The sequence below is a fragment of the Dipodomys spectabilis genome, unplaced genomic scaffold (assembly GCF_019054845.1).
Source record: "Dipodomys spectabilis isolate Male_0828 unplaced genomic scaffold, ASM1905484v1 ptg000175l, whole genome shotgun sequence".
In the NCBI taxonomy this organism is placed as follows: Eukaryota; Metazoa; Chordata; class Mammalia; order Rodentia; family Heteromyidae; genus Dipodomys; species Dipodomys spectabilis.
Window position 1 is genome coordinate 7,246,783 of NW_024870852.1, and position 23,615 is coordinate 7,270,397.

General features: G+C 42.0%; 1 protein-coding gene across 1 annotated transcript in view; it reads right to left on the minus strand.

Annotated features, from left to right (window-relative positions):
- Atrn (attractin) overlaps positions 1 to 22,632 on the minus strand; it is a 102,050-nt gene extending 79,418 nt beyond the window's left edge. Inside the window, exon 1 of the mRNA XM_042694427.1 lies at positions 22,131 to 22,632. Coding sequence (XP_042550361.1) covers positions 22,131 to 22,519 — 389 coding nt within the window. The 5' untranslated portion in view covers positions 22,520 to 22,632. The remainder of the gene's footprint in view (positions 1 to 22,130) is intronic.
- Positions 22,633 to 23,615: the final 983 nt, after the last annotated feature.

The window sequence follows — 23,615 nt, forward strand, 5'->3', positions numbered from 1 at the left end:
ACAATAAAATTATTTTGTGGGGGAAGAAGGGATAGTAGGGAAAAAAACAAAGGAGTGGGTAACAATGTTCAACAAGAAATGTACTCATTACCTTCCTCATGTAACTATAACCCCTCTGTACAGGATCTTTACAACAAAATTTTTAAAAATCTAAAAATTAGGATAATCTCTTCAGAAAGCTAATTGACTCTATGTAATAGAATTTCAGATGCACATAGCTCCTGTACAGCAATTTAACTTCTAAGAATTGAATCCTAAAGACAAATATACAGGTGTGTAAAATGACATGTTTGTAAGGTTATACAACATTTTTAAATACACTGACACATCTACACAAAGATACTGCTTCTACATAGTAGATTGTGATATGAAACTATCTCTGAGATACATTATACAATGAAGAGTGAAGAAGAAATGCAAGAGACAGCTCAATGGAGCAGCCACTTAGGTAAAAGTACATGAAGGATGGGACATAACATAATTGTCCACATACTCCGCTAACATACCAGGAAGGCTACACAAGTAACTGGTAACACTAACTACTCTCAGGAATAGGAAGGGAAATTTCTCACCATTTGCTTTTCTGTAGCTTTTGGCTATACAGTACCTAATTAAAAACAAAACAAAACCGTATTCATCTACTACTAGATGCACCTTTTATTCCTTCATAGCTATGGAATCAGGGTACCTCTTCGAACTGATGCCATACCTTAATTTTACAGGACACATTTTTTTTCTTAATAGTAAATAAAACAATGGTATACCATATAGAATGGCACCTTAGAACTAATAAAAGTCAAAATTTCTTAGTAAAAGTTTAATATAACTTTAGATATGCAGAAGAGTTGCACAGATGATTCAAAGAATTCCCCTCTCACTTAGTTCACCCTAATGTTAACATTTGAGATCACTAAGGTACATTTGCCAGACTAAAAACCATGTCTATTTCGTAAATTCCAAACATTACCCAAGGTTTCCCAATTTTTATGCTAGTAACTAGCTTCTGTTCTAGGATCCAATCCAGGATACCAAATGGCATTTATTTATTATGTCTCCTTGTTTCCTCTGCTCAGAGACAGCTCTCATTCCTTCCTTGCTTTTCGTACCTTAACGGTTTGGATATTGTATACGTTTATAGAATGTCCCTCCAGGTAAGTTTTTCTAATGTTTTATTCATGATCACATTGACATTGTGACTTTGGGGAAAAACCACCACCATGGGGGCATTCCTTCCTCATTGTGTTATATGGTTATATCTGATAGCAACATGTCATCACTACATAGTTAACCCTAATTTTTCAGGTAAAATGGTGTCATCTTACTATCTTACACCTGTTTCCATACTCTCTATTCTTTTTGTTGGTGGTGGTGTTGGTTGTGGGGCTTGAACTCAAGGCCTGGGCACTGTCTTTGAGCTCTCTAACTCAAGGCTAATGCTCTACCACTTACATCCAAAGCACCACTTCTGGTTTTCTGGTGGTTAACTGGAGATAAGAGTCTCATGGACTTTGCTGCCCAAGCTGGCTTTGAACTGCGATCCTCAGATCTCAGCCTCCTTAGTAGCTAGGACTACAGGCGTGAGCCTCCAGAGCCCAGCTTCATACTGTCTAGTCTTTGGATAAGAGTTACCAACTATACTTAAATAAAAGTAAAAGAAGGGAATTAAGATCTACCTCCTAGGGAATGAGAGGGTATGAGAGGGAAAGAGGGAACAGCGTAACACTAAGCAAAAGGAAAGAAATGTACATACCACCCAGTGTGGAAGAAATAGTTGTATTGTCAAAGCTCATAGAATTCACAAACTTTATAGACCACAAACATAACAGTTTGCCTCATGAAGGTTAGAATGTGTTTGTGGCTTTAACTAAGTATCACTATCTCACAATACTGTGAAATTTGTGAAATTTATGTTGAATCACTTAATCACAATAAAAAAATATTTTAAAAAATCTACCTCCTAAAAGAGGGAATATCTATTTAGAATTGGAACTTTTTTGTAAGGAAAACTTGTACTTTCTCATCATTTATCCAATCATTTACAGATAATATTTCTGAAATAAAATATAACAAGATATTCACTAGAATGGAATGCTAGTAGCTTACGCCTATACTGTCCAGAAGACGAAGAGGTGAAAATCATGAGTCATGAGACTCTTTTTTTTTTTTTTTCTGGGTCCAGTCGTGGGGCCTGAACTCTGGGCCTGGGCCCTGTCCCTCAGCTCTTCAGCTCAAGGCTAGCGTTCTACCACCTGAGCCACAGTGCCACTTCCGGCTTTTTTCTTTTTTTCTTATGTGGTGCTGAGGAATGGAGCCCAAGGCCTCATGTATGCAAGGCAAGTGCTCTACCACTGAGCCACCTTCCCAGCCCCATGAGTCTTTTCTCTACAATTAACCAGCAAAAAGCTGGAAGTGGAAGTGTCATCTAGAGTGAAAACACAACGGTAAATACAAGGCCCTTCAAGCTCTAGTATCAACACAAATAAAGATATTCTCGAAGGAAACGATTCTCTGTTTCAAATCACTGTTGAATTAACATCCAGATCACATGATAAACTATGAATCAATAAAAGCAATACAAAAAAAAAGCTTTTTTAAACATTGTGAAGACACCCTTACTAGTAACCAAGAAAATGCAATAAATATCAAACTATAGTATGCCATTTATCTCCATATTAGAATGAAACACCTAACTAGAACATCCAAACATGAATGATGGAAGTAAAATACTAGACCAGTTCCTTTTAGAACAATTTAGTAAAAATGTAAAATTGGAGTACTGTAGCATAGCAATTTTATTCATAGGGATGTATTTACTCCACAGAATAGCCTTCAAATGACCTGAGTTGGTATGTAAACATTTTCCCAAAACATAGTATCTGAATCATGCAAATGTTTAAAAAAAGGAATGATATTTTCAATGCTGGACACTAGCTCATGCCTGTAGTCCTAATGACTTAGAAGACTGAGATCTTAAGAATCTTGGTTTGAAGTCAGCCTGCACAGAAAAGTCCATAAGACATGTATCTCTAAGTGAAGAAACAGAGGTGTGGCCCAAGTAGTAGAGCACCAGACGAGCAAAACAGCCAAGCAAAAGCACAAAACCCTGAGTTCAAGCCCCATTACGGTTACATACAAACAAAAGAGTTTCACTTAATTTTGTCTTATTCTAGCAGATAGGTAACAGCACGAAGATCTGTGTGTGTTTTTGTGTGTGTACCAGTCCTGAGGTTTGAACTCAGGTCCTAGATGCTGTCCTGAAGCTTCTTTGTTCAAGATTAGTGCTCTACCACCTGAACCACAGCTTCACTTCCAGCTTTCTTTGTATGATTAATTAGCAATAAAAGTCTCTCAGACTTTTCTGCCTAGGCTGGCTTCAAACTGCAATCTTCAGATCTCAGCCCCCTGAGTAGCTAGGATTACAGGCATGAGCCACTGGTGGCCAGTTCATGCAGATTTTTTTTAAGTGCCATCCAATCATCTTTCCCAGTATGAGATACTTTTTCAATAAAAATGTATCTATGTTTATGAAAATTTGTATTACATTTAGATGATTTCCTCAGAAATAACTACAGTGACTGGTTCATCCAAAAGAAAACATTTGGCAGGGCACCAGTGTCTCATGCCTATAATCCTAGCTACTTAGTATGTTGAGATCTGAGGATTACTGTTCAAAGCAGTAATGAGACTATTATCTCTAATTAACCAACAAAAAGTTGGAAGTGGAGTTGTGGTTCATGTGGTAAGAGCTCCAACCTTGAGGAAAAAAAAAAAGCTAAGGGACAGTACTTAGGCCCTGAGTATCAAGCTCTAGCACCAGCATAAAAAAAAAAAAAAAAGGGAGGAGGGTTGGGAATGTGGCTCAGTGGTAGAGTGCTTGTCTAGCATGTATGAAGCTAGGTGTTCAATTCCTCAGTACCACATATAGCGTAAAAGCCCAAGTGGCACTGTGGTTCAAGTGGTAGAGTGCTAGCCTTGAGCAAAAGCTCAGGGACAGTGCCCAGGCCTTGAGTTCACAAGGCCCAGGACAAAAAAGAAAACAAAACAAAAGAAAAAGGAATGAAGGAAGGAGAGAAAAAGAGAGGAGAAGGAAGGAAGGAAGGAAGGAAGGGAGGGAGGGAGGGAGGGAGGGAAAGGAAGGGGAGGGAAGGGAGCAAGGGGAAGGAAGGGAGCAAGAGGAAGGAACAGAAGGAACGAACGAAGGGAAGGAGGGAAGGGAGAGGAAGGAAAAAGGGAGGAGTGGAAGGAAAAAAGGGAAGAGGTGAAGGAAAGAAGGGTAGAGAGGAGGAAGGAAGGAAGGAAGGAAGGAAGGAAGGAAGGAAGGAAGGAAGGAAGGAAGGAAGGAAGGATCTTTAACATATAGAGTCTAACGGTAATAGGACAAAACTTTCTCATTATATAAAAATCTTCATTTTAGAGAAGTATGGCTTTACAAAATACCTTCAAGCATAGAAGTATTAGAAAAATCTTGTATAGGAGAAACACCCAACATACATACAAACTAGTGCATGTGCAATTGGTGAAATCTGGAGTGTCAATTTCATGGTTGTGATCCTGAACTACAGTCATGCATAATGTTACTCCTAAAGGAAATGGGTGAAAGATAGTTCTCTGTACTATTACCCACAATTGTACATGATTTTTCAATTTTCTCAAAACATTTCAATAATATAGGAAAAAAAGTTTGGTCTTAGAGCTTGAACTCAGGGCCTGGACTCTGTACTTAATACTCTACCACTTACTCAGAAAAAGCCAGGGAAGTGGCACATCAGAGATAAGAGTCTCACAGACTTTCCTGCATAGGCTGGCTTTGAACCATGATCCTCAGATCTCAGCCTCCTGCAGATTACAGGTGTGAGCCACCGGTGCCTGGCAGGAAAAAAATTTAAGACACTACAAAAGCCACAGAAATTAAGACAGCATAATACTGACACAATATATATTTCAAGAAATACAACTCAATAGAATGTAATTGAGCATCTAGAACTAAACCTATATATCTAAAAACTGTGTTTTGACAAGAGTGCCAAGATCATGAACAGGGAAACAATAGTCTCTTCATCAAATGGTGCTAGAACTACTGTAAAAACTTGTGAAAGAACAAAGTATACTGAAATTAGACTTAGAAAATAAGACTAAAATTAGCACAAAATGGATCAAAGCCCTAAATCTAAGAGCTAACCCTATAAAATTCCTGAAAAACAAGTCTTCATAGCTTTTAATTTTAAAATAGAGGAATGTGGCGTAACTGCTGATAGGTACAGAATTGCTTATAGTTTTGGTTTGTTTTTGCCATAATAAAAATACACTAGAATTAAATAATGATAATTGTACTACTTTATCTAAAGATCACTGAACTATACTTTTAAAAATGAAATTATATAGTATATAATATCCATATCGACTGGACAGAATTGATAATCTGGAAAAAGAATATACATGGGAGCATTAGATGAAAATAAGAATTTAAAGGGGGGAAAATGGACCACACAAAAACTGTTAAAAAAAAAAAAAAAAAAGCCCTTCCTCATGTACCTCATGTATGTTTCAAATGAATGAGTAGGTTTATAAACTGCTATAAAATTTAGTTCCTACTTGATATAACTTTTTAAGGTTATGTTATGGGATTTCTCAGTAACTATAATACACTAAAAGTTTTATTTTTGCAACAAAATAATTCATTTTTAATGACATATTTCAACCTAAAATTAAGCAAGGAAATAAACAACTTAAAACTTATTTGGAAGCAGAGCACCAGTGGTCCATTCCTATAATACTAGTTACTCAAGTGTTTGAGATATGAGGATCAAGTTCAAAGCCAGCCTAGGCAGAAACTTTCATCTCTAATTAACCAACAAAAAGCCAGAAGTGTGATTCAAGTATGGAGTATCAGCTAAATGAGAGCTCCAGTAAATCGAGCCCCAGTACGTACACACACACACACACACACACACACACACACACACACACACACACACACACACACACACACACACACACACACACACACACACACACACACACACACACACACACACACACACACACACACACAGAGTTATTTGGGAGGTATTCCAAAAGTCTGAAGATCACTCTCCCTCCCCCTGAAAAAAAAATCACACACAGGTGCAAATCTCACACAGGTATATGAGAATATATTTAAACAATGTTAACTGTTACTATTTATAACAGCAAAAAGTTGGACAACTAAATGCTTATTAGCAGAATAATCTGGAATTCTTTAATGAATGTAATTATGAATCAATTAGACCTACACATATGAACAATGACAAATCTCAAGTATATTATTAGATGGGGAAAAAATGTCTCAGAGCTGAGCATGGTGGTGGTGGACACACCTGTAATCCTAGCTACTCAAGACGTGGGAATCATGAAGATCATGTTTTGAGGCCAGCCTAGGCAAAAGTTGGCAAGATCCCATGTCAATTGGCATACTTGTAATGGTGGTTCATGTCTATAGCCCTACACTAAGGCACAGTTGGGAGAATAGTGGACAAAGACTGACCTCAGGAAAAACTCAAGACCCTACTGAAAAAACAATCAAAGCAATAAAAGATCATGAGTATGGCTCAACTGGTACAACACCTGCCTAGCAAGTGTGAAGCAAGTTCAAACACCAGTATGAGGGTAAGAGAAAGTCACAGAGAAATTTTTTACAAAGTTTAAAAATACAATCTTGTGTCAGATACCAGAGATTCACACTTGTAATCCTAGCTACTCAGGAGTTTGATATCTAAAAGATAAAAAAAAAAAAAAAAGAACCAGTAAACAAGTGGTTATTGCCTGGCACTGGTAGTTCATACCTGTTATCTTAGATAGTAAAAAAACAGAGATATGAGGATCATAGTTCAAACCTAGCCCAGCAGGAATTTCCATGACACTGTCTCCAATTAATGACCAAAAAAAAAGATCTAGAAGTGGAGCTGTAGAGCATCAGCTTTCCGTGAAAAAATCTAAATGGCAGTGCCTAGGCTGAGTTCAAGCCCCAGTACAGGCTTTATATATAATGAGCCTGGAAAAATGGCTCAAGTGGCAGAACATTAGCATGGAAAAGACAAACCCCAAGTTCAAGCCTCAATACTGTCCAGAAAATGTGTGTGCATGTGTGTGTACATTTTTTTTTTTTGTGAACTGGCTGGTGGTACTAGGGTTTGAATTCAGGGCCTCCAAGTGCTCTACCACTTGAATCACTTCCATTCCTTTTTGCTTTAGTTCTTTTTCAGATAGGGTCTCGGTATTTTCCCAGGGCCAGCCTCAAACCATGATCCTCTCACCTATGGCTCCTGTGTAGCTAGGATCATAGACATGTACAACTATTCCAGGCTTAAGATTGGGTCTCACTAACATTTTGCCTGGGATAGTCTCTAATTAAGAGTTCTTCAGATCTCAGCTACTCCATTCCTAGTAGCCGGAATTATAGGTGTGAACTACTACGCCTGGCTGTAAACATTCCTCATATATACCTACATAATTTGCTTTTATTGTATACTTAGGTAGCCAGAAACCCATGGCTACTCAGGAGACATCTGAAGATTTGGCTCAAAGCCAACTTGAGGCAGACAAATCTCTGAGACTCTTTTACCTCTCTAATCAGCACAAAGCTGGAACTAACAGTGTAGCTCAAGTGGCTGAATGCCAGCTATGAGTGAAAAAGCCAGGCAAGAACTCAAATCTCAGAGTTCAAGACCCAGTACACCCCCCCCACACACACACACACACACTAGCAAACCTGCAAGGAAAACAATAAGCATCAACTTTACCATACTAGTTAGTTACCTCTGGGGAGAAAATAAAATAAACCCAATTAGGTATGAATAACTAGAAACCTTTTGTTGGTATCTATATACTATTTTACTATGTAGAATAAAATTAATATGAGAGAAATGAAGCAAAGCTGAGCAGTTGGTTCACAATTTTTTTAAATCCTTTGCATTTCTTCCTTTTCTCTTTCTTCATTAAAAGGAAATTAAAGTCCAGAAACTAAACTAGCACCAAACATATGATCACTTTAAGGCAACCAAGTACTTTTTGTCAGTTGTAGTCACAATTTCTCAAGCAGTAGTACAACTGCTGTTCTAACTAAAAGACAGTAATGATATCTATGAAGAGAAGCATAAGACACAAGTGTAGCCGGGCGCCGGGGGCTCACGCCTGCAATCCTAGTTACTCAGAAGGCTGAGATCTGATGATCACGGCTAAAAGCCAGCCCAGGCAGAAAAGTCTGTGAGACTCTTATCTCCAATAAACCACTAGAAAACTGGAAGTGGCGCTGTGGCTCAAGCGGTAGAGCACTGGCCTTGAGCTGAAGAGCTGAGGGACAGCGCCCAAGCCCAGAGTTCAAGCCCCATGACTGACAAAAAAAAAAAAAGACACAAGTGTATTTAAGTACAAGTTATTGAGGTTTATCAAATGTATCTAATAATGCCTCACATTGGCCTTTGTCAAGATTTCTGATCAAATGCTGTATATAGCTTTATAAGTTGTCTTAAGTACTTCAAAAACCAATGCTAAGCCAGACACAGGTAGCTCACGCCTATAATCCTAGCTACTCAGGAGGCTGAGATCTGAGGATCATGGTTCAAAGCCAGCCTAGGCAGGAAAATCCATGAGACCTATCCCTACTTAACCACCAGAAAACTAGAAGTGATGCTGTGGCACAAGTGAAAGCGTGCTTGCCTTGAGCTAAAGAGCTAAGGGACAATGCCCAAGCCCATAGTTCAAGCCTCACAACTGACAAAAAAAAAAATCACAGCTGGTGGCTCACACCTGTAATCCTAGCTACTTGGAGGCTGAAATCTGAGGATAATGGTTTAAAGCCAGCCAGGGCAGGAAAATCTGTGAGACTCTTACCTCTTAGAGCACTTCCCTTGAGCTGAAGAGCTGAGGGACAGCTCCCAGGCCCACGACCAAAAAAAAAAAAAAGGAGAATCACAAAGAGCGAACAAATGAGACAGTGGTACTCACTAGACACTATGTTGAGAATGAACTATACAACTTCTGGGTGGGAATGAGAGGGGAAAAACTGGAAGAAAATAAGAGAAACAATGACATTGTCCAAAAATAATGTATTCTTCACCTGAGTTATATAACTGTAACCCACCCCCCGTACCTCACTTTTAAAATAATATTAAAAAAATTTTAGAGGCTGGGAAGGTAGCTCAGTGGTAGAGTGCTTGCCTTGAATGCATGAGGCCCTGGGTTTGATTGCTCAGCACGACATAAGCAGAAAAAGCCAGAAGTTATAGAGTACTAGCCGCGAGCTGAAGAGCTGAGGGACAGGCCCAGAGCTCAGGCCCCTCAACAGACAAAAAAAAAAAATTAAAAATTAAAGGAGAATCAAGTGACAAGTACAGCCATTTGGGCTTTTTATTCATAGAAGAAAAAAAAGAAAACCTGTCCACTCAGGAAATGAGTTAATTATAAAGAAATGCTTACAAATAGCTGGGAACTGCTATAATTTAGAAGCAAAATGCAAATATTTTTGAAATTTTTTAAAGCACAAGTGCATGAATGCCTTTTTTTTTTTCAGTTGTAAGGCTTGAACTCTGGACCTGGGCGCTGTCCCTCAGCTCTTCAGCGCCAGGCAAGCACTCTACCACTTGAGCCACAGTGCCACTTCCGGTTTACTGGTGGTTTACTGGAGATAAGAGTCTCACCAACTTTCCTGCCTGGGCTGGCTTTGAACCGCAATCCTCAGATCTCAGCCTCCTGAGTAGCTACAATTACAGGTGTGAGCCACTGGAGCCCAACTAGAATGTCTATTCTTTAACAGCATAAGAGAGTAAAACTCAGTATTTCAATATGCATTGAATGCCAAAATTAAAAATCACTTTTTAAACTGTTACAGATCATGTTTTTCCTTATAAAACAACATGCACCACATGTTAAAGTGGGTACAACATCAAGCAAGGCTTTACCCAGAGACTGAGAAAGTCGAGTCCTCAGCTCCTAACTCTGCTTATCCTCCCTCTTCTAGAAGTTGCTCTGATCTCAGGAAAATTCTTCTCAGAACAGCAATGATAACTAATAGTTTCTGGCCCTACAGCTTCACTATGCAGACAAGACAAAGCATTTCCTCCATAAATGCCCCTAGAGGAAAAAAACTCTCCAGCAAAAATCCTAAGATCCACTCTCATCAGGCAGCTTATGTCACATGCCTATGTCAAAACAGTAACTGCAGCCAGAGATTGGAATGCCCTAATGGGTGTGTCCTTGGTTAAGGTCATACCTGGAAGCTGGACACTGTCAGGAAATGAACACAGAAGGTCATTATCTATCATCTTCTAGACTCATCTTCTTCCATTGCAGAACAAAATTCACAAAGTATGTTCCAATTATATCCACTTAAAGATTTGGAGGTATACCCAAAAACGTATGAGTCCTAATTTGGCAGCTGAATCTATGCAGATGCAATTGGGTTAGGATGAGATCATATTTGTACATACAAATATGAGTGATGTCCATAAGGAAAGGATGGAGGGAAAGTACCATGTGATGTAGGCAGAACAGAGAATAGATGAATCTACAAGCCAACAAATGTTGAGAAGAAGCTAAAGAAGGGCATGGAACAGATTCTCCCCCTAGAGTCTTTAGAGAGCAAGACTCTATGATTTGACATGTACCTTGATTTTAGACACATAGCCTTTAGAACCATGAGAAAAACAATTTCTGTATAAAGTCACCAGTCTGTGGGACACTGTTTTAACACCCTAGAAAACTAATACAACAAGTATGAGGATCATTGGTTCTTGGCCTTTGCATAAACTTTTCATTGCTTCTGAAATGCCTTCTCCCTCAGAGGGTCTATTCACACTCAACTTTTTAGATCTGCCCAAAAGTCCTCTCCTTGTGATGACTTTCATTAGAGCCTCCAGACTTAGTCTTCCTGTCACATACTAATCCAGCACTGCAAATTGACTATTATTTTTTATCATGAAATGTCTAATTGCCTATGTCATTAACTGTCTTCCTTTGAGACTTAGGAACTTGCTAAGGAAAGAACAAAGTTTGATTCCCTCCTACTCTCATATCCTCAAGTCAGGATATAGTATCTAACACTTAATCATTTGAGGGCCAAGTATGGTGGCTCACACCTGTAGTTCCAACTATTCAGGAAGAAGAGATCAAGAGAGGATTGCAAATTGAGGCTAGCTCAAACTGGCCAAAAGTTAGCAAGCCCTCATCTTAACAAATAATCAAGGAGTGGTGGTTCATGCCTATATTCCAGTTACACAGGAGGCAGAGGGTAAGGGATCATAGAATGAGGGTGGCCTTAAGCAAAAATGTAAGATCTTATCTGAAAAATAACTAAAGCTAAAAAGGGGTGTGGGGGAGAAGGGGGAGAGAGGAGGAGTGGTTCAAAAACAGTAGAGTGACTGCCTATCAAGCATAAGCCCTGAGTTCTAACAGTGCCACATAAAAAAAATAGACCATTTGGAAGATATCTATGAACTGAACAAGTTGACAACACAACTCACAAGATAGTGACTGATATGATTGGGAGAACTAGCTATTATAGAGAACTGAAGATGGATTTGGAATGTAGAATTTCAGTAAGTAGAGAAGAAAGTGGGGATGGTAAGTAAGGAAAGTGCTAAATTTAATGAGATGTCAGAAAAACTATAAGTAGAGGATTTGGTAAAGGGAAAAGGGATATAAGAGAGCAGAAGCCTTCTTCCTCTGAGGGATATTTTACAGGTAATAAGAGAAATGTTGAGTCAGATACTGGTGACCCATGTTTGTAATCCTAGCCACTAAGGAGGCTGAGATCTGAGGAACTTGACCCAAAGCCAGCCCAGGCAGGAAAGTCCATGAGATTCTTAACTCCAATTAACTACCAAAAAGCTGGAAGAGAAGATATGGCTCAAGTGTGAGAGTACCAGCTTTGAGAAGAAAATGTCCCAATACTGGCAAAATGGGACATGCATTTTAAGAGATTCATATGGCAGAAGAATGGACTGAGGATGAAAGGCCAGGTGCATTAGACAGCAGCAGAAAAAATAAAAAGGAGCAGACTAAGATGATTTTAGACACGAGACACTATGTTGAAAATGAACTATACAACTTGAGGGTGAGGATGAGAGGAGAAAATTGGGAGAGAGTGAGAGAAGGGATGACACTGCCCAAACAGAAACATACTCTTTACCTGACTTATGTAACTGTAACCCTTCTGTGCATCACCTTTATAGTAAAAATAAAAATATAATGATGATAATAATAATAAAAAAGAGAGAGGATTTCAGAGAAACTGAACTGGTAGAAAGGGGCAAAGGCACACTTTGAAACTGTGACCTTTGGTTAGCTAAAGTAGGATTTGTAATTTCATAAAGTATGAAGGAAAAGATTTTTTCAATGAAGGTGTTTAGTGTTAATGATGACTCAATATTCAATAACAGCAAAACATCCCAATAAAGATGCCTAGCAAACAGCAGAAGACAGAAATTCAGGAGAAATATGAGGACAGAAGACTTACATAAGTTGGGCACCAGTGGTTTATGTCTATAATTCCATTACTCAGGAGTGTGAGATGTGAGGATTGAAGTTCAAAGCCAGCCCACCAGCCCAGCAAAAGCTGGAACTGGAGTCATAGTTCAAGTGGTACAGTTCCAGGAGTGAGCGGAAAAAAAGCAGGACAAGTGTAAGACCCTGAGTTCAAGCCCCAGTACCACCACAAACAGAAAAAGACATATGAAGGAGAGGGGGAGGGAAAGTGGGAGAAAAATGAGAGAGGGGGTAACAAATTCGATTAGAAATGTACTCAGTACCTTATGCATGTAACTATAACCTCTCTGTACGTCACCTTCATAATAAAATTAAATTTAAAAAAAGACATATATCAGTCATATGGAAAAAGACCTTTTAAAGTGTCATAAGAAATACATTATTTTGGGCTGGGAAGGTGGCTCAGTGGAAGAGTGCATGCCTTGCATGCATGAGGCCCTGGGTTCGATTCCTCAGCACCACATATGCTGGAAAAAGCCAGAAGTGGTGTTGCGGCTCAAGTGGTAGAGCACTAGCCTTGAGCTAAAGAGCTGAGGGAAAGCACCCAGGCCCAGAGTTCAGGCACCACGACTGACCCAAAAAAAAAAAAACGAAATACATTTTTTTATTCCTCCACTCAACAAGTATTTATTGAACACTTTGTCCCAAGCACTATTTTAAGCTCTCGAAGAATACTGAATAAAACAAATAAAAGTCCCTCCTTCATGGAACTTACAGTCTACTTAGGGAAACAGATGAGTCTAAACTGGGCTCATGAACATAAATTAAGAGCTTCAGGGTAATACTACTATAAGAAATACTATTATAGGCTGGGAAGGTGGCTCAGTGATAGAGCACTTGCCTTGCATGCCTGAGGCCTTGGGTTCGATTCCTCAGCACCACATAAGCAAAAAGAAAAAAGCCGGAAGTGGCACTGTGGCTCAAGTGGTAGAGCGCTAGCCTTGAGCTGAAGAGCTGAGGGACAGCACCCAGGCCCAGAGTTCAGGTCCCACGACCAGACCAAAAAAAAAAGAAAAAGAAATCATCCATGTAAGCTGGGCGCCGATGGCTCACGCTTGTAATCCAAGCTACTCAGGAGGCTGAGATCTGAGGATCACAGTTCAAAGCCAGCCCCGGCAGGAAAGTCCATGAAACTCTTATCTCCTATAAACCACCAGAAAACCAGAAGTGGTGCTGTAGCTCAAGTGATAGAGTGCTCTCCTTGAGCTGAAGAGCTGAGGGACAGCGCCCAGGCCCAGAGTTCAAGCCCCATGACCGACAAAAAAAAAAAAAAGAAAGAAAGAAATCATCCATGTAAGATTTTCATTTTCATTAAACTGACACGATTTCCCTTATCCTATGTAATCTATAGCATCCAACCTTTAGAAAACAAATTAGATAGCTAACTGCAACATCTGACAATTTAAATTTTATACAACATCCTCAGTTTCCTGAAGATTAAAATGGTACCATGTGGCTGGATGCTGATAGGTCACATCTGTAATCCTATCTACTCAGGAGACTGAGAACAAACCCCAGGACCAGCACCAAAAAAAAAAAAAAGGTACAATATATATAAAAATGCTTAACCAAGTCACTGCATACAATGTAAAGTCATAGTTTTAGTGAAATCTAACTCTTTATCATCCAACTTTTTATTCAATTAATGAAAAGACCTTAACTTGATGCCATTCTAAATCAAAAAGGTAGACTGGAGATTTGGCACACCTACCTAGCATTGAGGTGTGAGGTTCTCTCACGCCTGTTTCCCTAGCTATTCAAGAGGCTAAGATCTGAGGATCATGGTTTGAAGCCAGCGTGGGCAGGACAGTCATTGAGACTCTTATCTCAAATTAATCACCAAAAAGCCAGAAAAGGAGCTGTGGCTCAAGTGAAAGAATACTTGCTTTGAGGAAAAAAAAAAAAAAAAACAACTCAGGGACAGGGACAGTCCATGCCCCTGAGATGAAGCCCCAGGAAACACACACACACACTCTCTCTCTCTCTCTCTCTCTCTCTCTCTCTCTCTCTGTTCTAAACCAGAATGGCACTCAAGTGAAAGAATACTTGCTTTGAGAGAAAAAAAAAACAACTCAGGGACAGGGACAGTCCATGTCCCTGAGATGAAGCCCCAGGAAACGCGCGCGCGCACACACACACACACACACACACACACACACACTCAGGGACAGGGACAGTCCATGTCCCTGAGATGAAGCCCCAGGAAATGCACACACACACACACACACACACACACACACACACACACACACTCAGGGACAGGCACTAATTCCATTTACTAAAAAAGTCTTGTAAGTTAAATAAAGATATATATCATTGTAATCAAAACCAATATTTCCAAAAAGTAATTTATGCCAGGCACACTGGTGCTCATGCCTATAACGCTAGCTAATCAGGAGGCTGAGATCTGAGGATCACGGTTCAAAGCCAGTCCCGGGCAGGAAAGTCAGTGAGACTCTTATCTCCAATTAACCACCAGGAAACTGGAAATGGAGCAGTGGCTCAAAGTGGCAGAGCACTAGCCTTGAGCAAAAAGAGCTCAGGGACAAAGTCCAGGCTCTGAGTTCAAGCCCCAAAACCACATACACACACACACACACACACACACACAAAATCTCCAAGCTTAACACATGGCGGGGGGAACGGGGAGTTTTGGGGACCACAGGGGGATGGTTTAGTGGTAATGAACACCTAGCATGCACAGGCCCTGTGTTCCATCCCAGTGTGTGTATAAGGGGAGGGGGGTGCACTCCAAGCTTCAGTTGACCCATCTATGAAATTAAATTGACTTCATTCTAGGGACTAAAAGGGGACAGTTTCTAAATGTACCTAGTACAATGTGGGAGGGGGGAGTAGAGAAATGGTTGAGAAATGATGGGAGCTACTGCTGTAACAACCACTACTATATTACTTGCATTACAAAACAAATTCTGAGTAAGTGCTTTCTTCTTCTACAGAAGATACATCTTAACAGCATGGGAAATTATATGGCCCCAATTCACTAAGCTATTCTTTTCAGTCCTCCCAGGAGTTTTGTACAGTAGGAACTTAAAAGAATTAAATGCATATTAATATCACAAATGACTTAATTTAATATCTTTACTTTCTAACTTTACATAGGCATATTCATTCTTCAAAGAAAATTTTCAATGGTGATATGAAAAATAGGAAAAATGGTCAATGAATTAAGAAGATTCACATAAAAATTGATAAAAAGGGAGCCGGGCGCTGGTGGCTCACGCCTGTAATCCTAGCTACTCAGGAGGCTGAGATCTGAGGATCCCGGTTCAAAGCCAGCCCGGGCAGGAGAGACCGTGAGACTCCTATCTCCAATAAACCACCAGAAAACCGGAAGTGGCGCTGTAGCTCAAGTGGTAGAGCGCTGGCCTTGAGCTGAAGAGCTGAGGGACAGCACCCAGGCCCAGAGTTCAAGCCCCACGACCGACAAAAAAAAAAAAAAAAAAAAAAAAAAAATTGATAAAAAGGGGAATGGTGCTGTGGCTCAAGTGTAGAGCGCTTGCCTCGAGCTGAAGAGGTCAAAGACAGTGCCCAGGGCCCCAGAATTCAAGCCCCATGACAGAAAGAAAGAAACAGAGAGAGAGAGAGAGAAAGAAACAGAGAGAGAGAGAGAGAAAGAAAGAGAGAGAGAAGAAAGAAAGAGAAAGAGAAAGAAAGAGAGAGAAAGAGAGAAAGAAAGAGAGAGGGAGGGAGGGAAGGTGGGAAGGAGGGAGAGAAAGAGGGAGAAAGGGAGGGAGGGAAAGAGGGAATGAGGGAGAGAGAGGAAGGGAGGAAGGGAGGAAGGGAAGGAGGGAGGAAGGGAGGGACGGACGGAGGGAGGGAAAAGAAAAGAGAAAAACATTGATAAAAGGGGTACTGCCTTAGAAATCATCCATGTAGGTCTGGGAAGGTGGCTTAGTGGTAGAGTGCTTGCCTTGCATGCATGAGGCCCTGGGTTCGATTCCTCAGCTCCACATAAGCAAAAAGAAAAAAGCCGGAAGTGACACTGTGGCTCAGGTGGTAGAGTTCAAGCCCCATGACCGACAAAAAAAAAAAAAAGAAAAAAGAAATCATCCATGTAAGATTTTCATTTTCATTAAACTGACACGATTTCCCTTATCCTATGTAATCTATAGCATCCAACCTTTAGAAAACAAATTAGATAGCTAACTGCAACATCTGACAATTTAAATTTTATACAACATCCTCAGTTTCCTGAAGATTAAAATGGTACCATGTGGCTGGATGCTGATAGGTCACATCTGTAATCCTATCTACTCAGGAGACTGAGAACAAACCCCAGGACCAGCACCAAAAAAAAAAAAAAAAGGTACAATATATATAAAAATGCTACCCTTGAGCTGAAGAGCTGAGGGACAGCGCCCAGGCCCAGAGTTCAGGTCCCACGACCAGACCAAAAAAAAAAAAAAAAGAAAAAGAAATCATCCATGTAAGCTGGGCGCCGATGGCTCACGCTTGTAATCCAAGCTACTCAGGAGGCTGAGATCTGAGGATCACAGTTCAAAGCCAGCCCCGGCAGGAAAGTCCATGAAACTCTTATCTCCTATAAACCACCAGAAAACCAGAAGTGGTGCTGTAGCTCAAGTGATAGAGTGCTCTCCTTGAGCTGAAGAGCTGAGGGACAGCGCCCAGGCCCAGAGTTCAAGCCCCATGACCGACAAAAAAAAAAAAAAGAAAAAAGAAATCATCCATGTAAGATTTTCATTTTCATTAAACTGACACGATTTCCCTTATCCTATGTAATCTATAGCATCCAACCTTTAGAAAACAAATTAGATAGCTAACTGCAACATCTGACAATTTAAATTTTATACAACATCCTCAGTTTCCTGAAGATTAAAATGGTACCATGTGGCTGGATGCTGATAGGTCACATCTGTAATCCTATCTACTCAGGAGACTGAGAACAAACCCCAGGACCAGCACCAAAAAAAAAAAAAAAAAAGGTACAATATATATAAAAATGCTTAACCAAGTCACTGCATACAATGTAAAGTCATAGTTTTAGTGAAATCTAACTCTTTATCATCCAACTTTTTATTCAATTAATGAAAAGACCTTAACTTGATGCCATTCTAAATCAAAAAGGTAGACTGGAGATTTGGCACACCTACCCTAGCATTGAGGTGTGAGGTTCTCTCACGCCTGTTTCCCTAGCTATTCAAGAGGCTAAGATCTGAGGATCATGGTTTGAAGCCAGCGTGGGCAGGACAGTCATTGAGACTCTTATCTCAAATTAATCACCAAAAAGCCAGAAAAGGAGCTGTGGCTCAAGTGAAAGAATACTTGCTTTGAGGAAAAAAAAAAAAAAAAAACTCAGGGACAGGGACAGTCCATGCCCCTGAGATGAAGCCCCAGGAAACACACACACACACACACACACACACACACACACACACACACACACACACTCTCTCTCTCTCTCTCTCTCTCTCTCTGTTCTAAACCAGAATGGCACTCAAGTGAAAGAATACTTGCTTTGAGAAAAAAAAAAACAACTCAGGGACAGGGACAGTCCATGTCCCTGAGATGAAGCCCCAGGAATCGCGCGCGCGCGCACACGCACACACACACACACACACACACACACACACTCAGGGACAGGGACAGTCCATGTCCCTGAGATGAAGCCCCAGGAAATGCACACACACACACACACACTCAGGGACAGGGACAGTCCATGTCCCTGAGATGAAGCCCCAGGAAACGCGCGCACACACACACACACACACACACACACACTCAGGGACAGGGACAGTCCATGTCCCTGAGATGAAGCCCCAGGAAACGCACACACACACACACACACACACACACACACACACACACACACACACACACACACACACACACACACACACACACACACACACACACACACACACACACACACACACACACACACACACACACACACACACACACACACACACACACCCTAAACCAGAATGGCACTAATTCCATTTACTAAAAAAGTCTTGTAAGTTAAATAAAGATATATATCATTGTAATCAAAACCAATATTTAACTCTTCACCTAAAAAAAAATCTTTCAAATGCTTTTATAAAAGACTAGCAACACAACTTCTTCATTTTAAAATGTAAATTCCAGAAGCCATTTAATATAGTATCATCAGGATGTCATAATTGTTTGCCTAGGAAAAAGCACTGATATCACCTAGTACCAGCCCAAAGGGAGTATCCATCCAAGGGAGAATCTCTGTCACTTACAGGTGACACCACCATTTAAGACAATAATGTTTTGTCATGCCTACTTCCTCTATATACAGTGGTTCTTCTCTGGACTGTGTAAGTGAACATTCACACCTGATTCTTTCTCTGGCAATCTCCCACATAGCCAGCTTATTCCAACACTTCTATGTGCCAGGTTTGTACCCTGACAGCACCTCAATGTTTGCAAAATTAAAACTGTCTCAGACCAACTCCTCCTGTATGTCTACATTTGTTAAAGATATTACTTAATGGGCCAATATAGGGTCTAGTTTTCTTTCCCTCAACATTGCCCTCTCTCTTCCCAAGAGCAAAACAGTTTCCACGGCAGTCAGATTTTACTTCTGCAACACCGCCAGTCTCCATTCCCACTATCTATCTCAGGCTTCCATCACCACTGTCCTTGACCTATGTCAGCAAATGCCACCTGGCTGAGGTCTCTCCTGTAAGTAATTCCCTTCCCATTGCCCACAAAAAGTCTCAAATTCTCAATCCAACTGACAGATGTCCTCTTGGCCTTAACCTGTCTATGTCTTGTCTTGCTTTGTCTTTGCTCTCTCTGCTCCAGCCACCTGGATTTATCTCCAGCCAGTCATGATTCAACTCATTCCCCAGACCTTTTGCCCCTCAGGTAGTAGCACCATCTCAACTCATTCTCACTCCAACTATGCCAAATCCTCTATCCCTATTTTTCACCTTTATAACCTTAAACAAACTTAAACTGACTGTTCTATGTTTTCACTCTCAAGTTAGTAAGTAATCTTCACAACAGAACTGTATCTATCTTGTTTATCATTAAATCTCATGATTTAAAACAAAAGAGCTCTCTTGGTAAGGTACTAGTGGCTCATACCTATAATCCCAGATATTCAGGAAGCTGAGATCAGGGGATCGAGGTTCAATGCCAACCAAGGCAGAAAAGTCCACAAGACTCTATCTCCAATAAACCATCAAAAAAGCTGGAACAAGAGAGATGACTCAAATGGTAGAGCCACTAGCCATGATCAAAAAAGCTTAGTGAAAACAGAGTGTCAATGACTCATGCCTTTAATCATAATCTCAGGAGGCTGAGATCTGAAAATCAAAGTTTGGAGCCAGCCTGTACAGACAAATCAAAAGACTATTATTTTCAATTAACTAGCAAAAAGCCAGATCGAGAGGTGTGGCTCAAGGGGTAGGGTGCCAGCTAAGTATGACTGGCTATGATTTCAAGCCCCAATCACAGAGAGTAAGACCCGATCTTCAAACCTTTGTACCAGCACACACACAAACACACAAGAAATAGAAAGAAAATACAACTATGTACAGATTATAGATTTAAAGAACTATATGTTGATTCTGTTTGTTTTTGTTGGTCATGGGGCTTCAACTCTGGGCTTGGGCACTGTCCCTCAGCTCTTGCCCAAGGCAAATGTTCTACCACTTTGAATTACAGCACCACTTCCAGTTTTCTGGTGTTTTTTTTTTTGGAGATAAGAATCTCACAGACTTTTCTGCCCAAGCTGGCTTGGAACCAAGAGCCTCAGATCTCAGCCTCCTGAGTAGCTATGATTATAAGTGTGAGCCACCAGTGCCCGGCTATATGCTGATTCTGAAATCCTTTGTTTCTCCATCCATAAACTGAAGTTCTGTTCATCTATTCACTGCTCTTAGTTCCCTAAATCTGACATTACCTGGGTCTATCATTTTGCCATTCCTAATTTCTCCTGCCTAACTCTCTTCTACATAAATATTAACAAGACTTCACTTTCTGGTCTCCACAATTTTGTAACCTTCCTTCCATCTAGGATCTTTATTCCCAGCTTCACATTTGCAAATCCTACTTGGCCTCAACTGCTCAAATTCATGTTGACCTTCTCCTTTTAGGCTTCCTTGCTTATCCCTTAGCTAGTCACGATCTCTTCACCCTTAAATTTCAACAAGTTCTCCAGTACTTCATTTAGGTCTCAGATCAAATGGCTCTTCAAATAGAGCAGGTGACTCTAGAGAGTTACCAATGGTTATAATTCTCTATCAGACCAAACTGTTTTTATTTTGTTGTTAGCGCTAACCATTATCTGAAAGTATCTTTCCTTTGTGTGTGTGTGTGTGTGCACCAATACTAGGGCTTGAACTCAGAGCCTTGGCACTATCTCTTAGCTTTTCCACTCAAAGCTGGCACTCTACCACTTGAGCCAAAGCTCCACTTCTGGCTGCGTGCGTGCGTGTGTGTGTGTGTGTGTGTGTGTGTGTGTGTGTGTGTTAAGACAAGTCTCATGAATTTTTCTGCCCAGGTTGGCTTTGAACCTCTAACTTCAGTTCTCTGCCTCCTGGGTCATTAGGATTACAGGGGTGAACCACTAGTACCCAGCTGCCATTCCACTTCTTTACTTGTTTAACTGCCTGTTACCCTTCCTGCTCCACAAAGGAACATAACAGCTATGAGAATGGAGACCCCAATCTGTCTTGTGTACCACTTTTTCCCACCCATCATCAAATGTGGAAGGTATTTCATAAATAGCTGGCAAAGGCATGAATACTCTGTAGTTGTTAAGACTAGGGGTTTTCCGTACATATCTTCCTCTTGCTATACTAAACTCCTGTGGACTAGTCCAAAGTCTGACTTATCTATTTGCATCTATTATCCACAAATCCTTGCACAACTGAAGCAAGTATCAGATAACTGCTAATTAACTAGTAAGCGATCCCTCCAAGAGGTACTACCCAAACCAGACCAAGACGTTATTCCATATTGTCTAGAATCCAAGGCAAACAGGAATTTCCTTTCATCCCCTCTCCAGAACAGACCCTGTTCCACTTGATGCCACGGACAGTGAGTTTCAAAAGACTAGTTCCTTACCTTCCTTTTGCCAACAACCACTGGTACTTATATCCCTAAAATCTCACAATCTTACCCATTCCTTTCTATCCCTGTTTCTTCAGAGCACACCACATCTCCATCTGTGTGGGGAATTCATCAAGCTCGAGGGCAAAAGGGGGATGTTAAAACCTCGTGCTTAAGTAAGAACTGGCCTCCTCACTCATCTTTTCCTGGATTTCTTGTTTATCCAAAACAGGCCTGCTTTCTGAGACTGGCTTTGATACTCTTTGGGAACCTAAATCATTCTTCCAATCTAGCCCTCAGCCTCCAAACACCTAGGGTGCCTCCCACTCACGCCTCGCACCTTTTCACCTTCTATCACAGAAAGACCCCAAGCCAGAGACAAAGATCTCCCTGGAAGCAGAAGACCATCTCACACAGTGGGGTGGCCCTGCCCTCCTCACTTTCTGTCCAGCATCTGCCTCTGGCCTGAAGCCGCTTCCAGCACCCCCTCAGCCCCAGCCTCCAGCAGAGCTCGACCCTCCAACTCCACCCCCACTCACCTGAAGCGGCCCCCGCAGTGTTGGCATTGCTCGCCCACCCAACCGGCGGGACAGACGCACTGGCCGGTGCCAGGGTTGCAGCGGCCGCCGTTGACACAGGGCCGGTCACATTCCTTGGCCTCGGCCGCAGCTGAGCCCGATACCACCGCCGCCGCCGCCGCGGCCTCGGCCTCCCAGGACAGCAGCAGCAACAGCGGCGAGAGAAGCAGCAGCCGCGGCAGCGACGGCGACAGCAGCCGCGGGAGACGCAGCCCGGCCCCCAGTCCCGGCCTCTCGGCCCCGGTCACGTTCCCGTCTAGGGGCCGCCCGCCCTTCCTGTCCGCGGGCGCCGCCGTCACCGCCGTCTTCCCCCTCAACCTCGCCTCAGTCGCCGCCGCCGCCGCCACCATCTTCCCGGGGCTGAGACGGGGCCCCGCGAACACATACACACACACACACACACACACCACACACACACACCACACACACACACCACACACACCGCACGGCCGGCTCAGCTTCGCCTGGCCGTGCGGGGCGGGACTGTGCGGACGGTGGCCGGTGCGGTCAAAGCTGAGGGCGGGGCGGGGTCTGCGCGGTGGGCGGGGCCGGCGTGCGTGCTGCGTGGGCGGGGGGCGTGCGCATCTCGGTCCTGCGGCTCTAGCTGCTTTTCGGGGGGCTGCCTTCCATCCCGAGTCTGGGTGGGGTTGGAACTCTTTCGCTAACGTGGTACTCGAACGCTCTGGTTTTCGCCATTCTCCAGAGGTATCAGCTGGGGTGGTCGCCGTCGCCCGGGAGTGACTACCTTCCAAACAGGTGTCCTGGAGGGTTGCCCTCCTGCACAACCCGTGCACGTCTGGCTCTGACCCTGTTCCAGCCGCAGGGCCTGAAGGGACTAAAAAGCGGCATAATGATGTGGAGCTCTGTGGGTTCCTGAGAAGTGCTTCATTTGCACTCTAAAATAAGAATAACGAAATGACACGTGTGCTGACAACCTAGTATATCTATAAATGCTCAGCAGACTGCCCGGAGACACAGCCAGGGTTCCCTTGATAGCAGGCTGAAGCACTGGTAGACCAGACCATCACACACGCCTTTTATTCTGTGGTTGAAGCTTAGGATTATCTTGAACCCCACTGTGTGTCTTCCAGCCATATTTTCTGAAGAGAGGACAGTTTAGAGCATCTCAGACAGCAAACTCCAGAGCCCTTCTTGGTAACTTAAGTGACACCCAATGGAATCTGCACTAGGTCTATGACTCCATTTACCCAATAGAAGAATATGGTGATAATGGCACTTTAAAAGGCCCTAGAGCTGGTGCCAGTGGCTCATGCCTAATCCTAGCTACTCAGGAAGCTGAGATCTGAGGAATGTGGTTCAAAGCCAGCCTGGGCAGGAAAGTCTGTGAGACTCTTATCGCCAAATAAACTACCAGAAAACCGGAAGTGGCCCTGTGGCTCCAGTGTTAGAGGGCTAGCCTTGAGCTAAAGAGCTAAGCGACAGAGC